Raw genomic sequence first — 4,581 nt, forward strand, 5'->3', positions numbered from 1 at the left:
CCCTAACTAAAAAGACCCAATGTGCCCATTGAAATCCCCTCCAATGAAAAGCTTCTCCGAGCTAGGCACAACTCTAACCACCTCGTTCAAAACCTCCCAAAATCTCTTCTTCTCCTCCTCTTCCCGACCCACCTGTGGTGCATACGCACTACAGAAGTTCAAAGTAGACCCCCCAAGACCAACTTGATAGTTATAACCCTATCACTAACCCTTTTAACCTCCACTACCTGCTCCCTAAGCTCCTCTCCACTAAGATACCTACGTCATTCCTACGCTTATCGGTACCTGAATACCACAACTTGTACCCATCTACATCCCTCGCCTTGGAACCTACCCACTTGGTCTCTTGGACAGACACAATATTAATCTTTCTCTTCCTAAGAATCTTTACCAGTTCTATCGACTTACCTTGCAGGTCTCAATGTTCCATGACCCTACCCTCAATCTATCAACTCTCTTATCCCTTCCCTTAACACCTCGCACTCCACAAGTCGGGCCTAACCCACCCCCAGCCCCCGCCCCCACCCCTGCCCCCAAGACCCCCTGGACCCCTAGTACAACACATGCATGCCATTTAGTCAATATAAAGCAATTTAATTTCTTTGGCCCAGCATTATTTTAGTGAAATTCCCAACATTTCTCTGGTCGCTTGATTATGAAATGTCTCATTATAATCACTTTTAGTAGTTTGATAAATATGATTAACTGACTATATTTATGTAATAGTAAAATTTTGTTCCCAGCTAATCAAGCACAAACCTCCATTCACCCATGTGCATTCATTTTGGGATATTTTCAAAAATATACCATTTGAAAAAAATAATTATATTATTAGCTCGTCGCATGGGTTTACCTAGTGCGGTTTACATCTCCTGTGTGGTTTACGAGCGATTGCACAACGAGGGGTTTACCAAGTGCGCACAAAGTGCTTACCACAGAGTGCTCACCCAAAGGGCAGAGGCTGTGGCAGAGGTTGTAGCGGCTGCGGGTTATTCTGAAATTTCCAAAAAAAAAAACATTTTGCAACTTTATATAATATTATGAATTTACAGTATACAAATCTCTCTCTCTTTATATATATACTAGTTTAGTCGGACGTGCCTCGCACGTGTAACGTTTGATTATTTAAAATTAAATGATTTTATCTATTGCAGATATTTTAATGAAATGTAAAAGTTTAAATCACTTTTAAAAGATTCTTCACACTTTAATATAATAACGTAAACATAAACATACTTTTTACTGTAAGCACATATATATTTTGCATCATCACTTTTACGTTTTGTCATGCAGTACCTCTTTCGATCACAACCTATCGATCGATCCTACTATGCATTCGGAGTTCCAGGAACATTCCATTGTAGATTATTTCCATCGCAATCGATACATTTTGCACATTGTTCTAGTGCCATACATTGGTTATCTAAGTGTCCAGAAGAGTTGTTAGATGAGAAATCTCCAGCATGGAATAAGGTAATGATACACTACGCAGGTACATCAAATGTTGAAGTGTTGAATGCTTATGTTACACAATTTGAAAAAGACATGGAAATGTTCTTAAATGCAAGAGCTGAAGAGATTGTTGAAGGTGCAATGTTGGTGATAATTTCAAGAGAGTTTCAATAATGTCAAGCAATGGTTGAGTGAAATAGATCGATATGCAAGTGATAACGTGAACAAACTTCTGGTTGGAAACAAGTGCGATCTGACAGCACAGAAGGTAGTTTCTACAGAGGCAGCTCAGGTAATCAGTCTGCCCCCGTCATCGGTTACCTGAATAGTTTGTCCAAGGATGCCTCCATCTTGTTGAGCTGTATTTCCCAAATTGATGGCCAACCTTTTTGTAGGCTTTTGCTGATGAGATTGGCATCCCTTTTATGGAAACTAGTGCGAAAAATGCCACCAACGTTGAGCAGGCTTTCATGGCTATGGCTGCTTCAATCAAGAACAGGTTTGGAAATTTTCAGTTGAAGTTGCTTTCGTCATAGTTACAGTTTGCTTTTTTCCTGAACGGAAACTTAATATCCTATGCATTTGTAGAATGGCAAGCCAACCGGCATCAAACAATGCGCGACCTCCAACTGTGCAGATCCGCGGACAACCACAATCAAGTGAATGTCTTGTGAAATTTTTTGGTTCTAGTCTTATGGATTTGGTGAGTGAGGTACGTAATTTGTTTGTGTTACTTTTCTTTAAATTTGTTTCAGAGAGAACATTTCTTTTCATTTTTTTGGCAACTTGTTAATTTCAACATTTAAGATCGCTGAATTAAAAGATATTTTCGTACATTTCACGTATCTTTAATTTAGGTCACACGATTCAAAATTCTTCTTTACAAACGTAAGAGCACTACTTCTTCTATTTCAATTTATTTGGCTTACTTTCTTTTTAGTATGTTTCAAAAGAACGTCTCTTTCTTCTTCTATTTTTTGATAGTTTTTAAATTTCAACATTTCACATGAAACGTTTAAGATCACATGATTAAAGAACATTTTGGTGGATTTCGTGTATCTTTAGGACCCCGTTTGGCCATACAAGATGAAATCATGATTTAAAATTATGAGATAAAGTTGAAGTTTTGTTTGGACATGAAATTTGGACTTTTTCATGTTGTATATTTTTTTGTGAATATAAAAACCTCATAAGTTGTGAAAACTATCAAAATTGCCCCAATTCGTTGCATAATCTTATCAATTAGGCCAAAATTTATAACAAAGTTTAATGCGCTATCACAAAGCTATTATAAAAAAAAATAAAAAATACAACATTTACTGATTTAACTTTAGCTCAATAAAAAAGTAAAATTGAACATAAGTTTATAGTGCACTATTCTTTAATATAATCCTCCCACATAGGTAAAGTAACAGTTGATTTGAAGTAATAATAAATTTTATGTTGGTGAAAGTAATAATTATATGAGATATAAATGATTTAAAGAGTAATAATATGAACTATAAACTTTATTTACATATGAAATAAGTGGTTGTTAGATATAAATGGTGGAGTGTTTTTCTTATAAAATATAAACTTGTGGGTCAACTTTTGTACTTAAAAAAAAATTCAAATCACACTTTTTAAAAAATTTGAAATTTCATATCATGATATGAAACCAAAAGATGATATCACATGTCCAAATACTGATTTCATCTCATGATTTCAAATTACACACTTCATATCGCATGTCCAAAACGCCTACTTAGTTTAGTGACTACAAGATTCAAAGTTCTTTTTTACTTTCTTAAATTTTCTGTCTAATTAAAATCACATAAAAAAATTAAGACAGAGTAATTAATTATAGCCATACATTTTTGGTAATAGATGCTTAATTTATTTATTTTTTCGTCACAGGAAAAATTAGATGAATCTTTAGTCGACTCATTTAATTTGCCAATATATTTTCCATCTCTTGAAGACATGACTAAAGCAGTTTGATGTGACTTGCACAAAAGTCCTTTGATGATAAACTAGGGCACAAATTTAATTCTTGTGTTGGAACTTCACTTTTCTGGCAACTGAAACCTCTTTATAATAATCTTTATTTGGGATAATTTTAATTTTAGTTTTGATGTGATTTCAGGAGCCTACCTGGAGAACAGGGTGAAGAAATGAAAAGTCAAGCAACAAAGTGAAGAAGTTCAAAGTCAAACAACAAGGTGAAAAGTTGAAAGTTAACAGATTGATGAAATAGCAAGTCAGGATCCCGTCTGAAGAACAGGATGATGAAATTGCAAGTCAGGAGCTCGCCTGAAGAATAGGGTGATGAAATTGCAAGTCAGGAGTCCACCTGAAGAACAGGGTGATGAAATTGCAAGACAGGAGCCCGCCTGAAGAACGGGGTGATAAAATGGCAAGTCATGAGCCCGCCCAAAGCACAGGGCGAATAAATGGAATACTAAGCAACAAGGTGAAGCAAGTGAAGACCAAGCAACAAGCGATGAAATTTTAAATCAGGAGCCCGCGTGAAGAATAGGGTGATGAAACTCAAGTCAAGAGTCCAACAGAAGCTGCGCAGATGGGATTTTGTAATTTCATTTATGTTTTTAACTTGTAATTTTTATTTTTGATGTAATAATAGAGCCGCGAACCAGAACCTCGATGGGACCTCACTCGACTCTCCAACTCGGCATAATCCATCTCCTTCCAATCCTTTGGGATAACTGTCACTGAATTCCCTCATAACTTGGGTAGGTAGGATGTCCTAAGTCAAGACCTGGTTTCCCTTCTTCCTCGTGCTCCGTGCTTTTGAATAATGGTCAGGACAAAATTTTGTCTCATTGCCTACTTATTTGTATGAAAACACCATGTGTTTACATCCAAAGAGTGCATGATGTAGACACGTAATTTTGTCTTTTTCCGAAAATATTTTAATCATTTTTATTTTATTTTATTTTAGTTTTTTAATTTTTAATTTTTATTTTTAATTTTATTTTATTCACCTTACCATACTTTTGTTTAATTGATAATTTCTCCCCTCAAAAAAAAAAAGAATTGAAAATAATTAAATACATAGCATCTTTGCCACCTCACTATGCCACCTCAACACCTCACTTTTTGTTTTTCATTGGATACATGAAAAAGGCA

General features: G+C 35.4%; 1 protein-coding gene across 1 annotated transcript; it reads left to right on the forward strand.

The window, feature by feature from the left end:
• Positions 1-843: 843 nt before the first annotated feature.
• On the forward strand, positions 844-2,288 carry LOC107856652. Its single transcript, XM_016701632.2, has 5 exons — positions 844-972; positions 1,294-1,473; positions 1,610-1,744; positions 1,848-1,951; positions 2,041-2,288. The coding sequence occupies exons 1-5, from the start codon at positions 844-846 to the stop codon at positions 2,243-2,245; spliced, it is 753 nt and encodes a 250-aa protein (XP_016557118.2). The 3' UTR covers positions 2,246-2,288.
• The last annotated feature ends 2,293 nt before the right edge of the window (positions 2,289-4,581 follow it).

This window comes from Capsicum annuum, chromosome 8 (assembly GCF_002878395.1).
Source record: "Capsicum annuum cultivar UCD-10X-F1 chromosome 8, UCD10Xv1.1, whole genome shotgun sequence".
NCBI lineage: Eukaryota > Viridiplantae > Streptophyta > Magnoliopsida > Solanales > Solanaceae > Capsicum > Capsicum annuum.

What these genes read in the sequence shown, in the direction of transcription:
- LOC107856652 (XM_016701632.2), top strand. Translation starts at nt 844, where the DNA reads ATGGGTTTACCTAGTGCGGTTTACATCTCCTGTGTGGTTTACGAGCGA. An exon ending in TTTCTACAGAGGCAGCTCAG is followed by an intron (nt 1,745 to 1,847) that starts GTAATCAGTCTG and finishes ACCTTTTTGTAG; the next exon opens with GCTTTTGCTGATGAGATTGG. An exon ending in GCTGCTTCAATCAAGAACAG is followed by an intron (nt 1,952 to 2,040) that starts GTTTGGAAATTT and finishes ATGCATTTGTAG; the next exon opens with AATGGCAAGCCAACCGGCAT.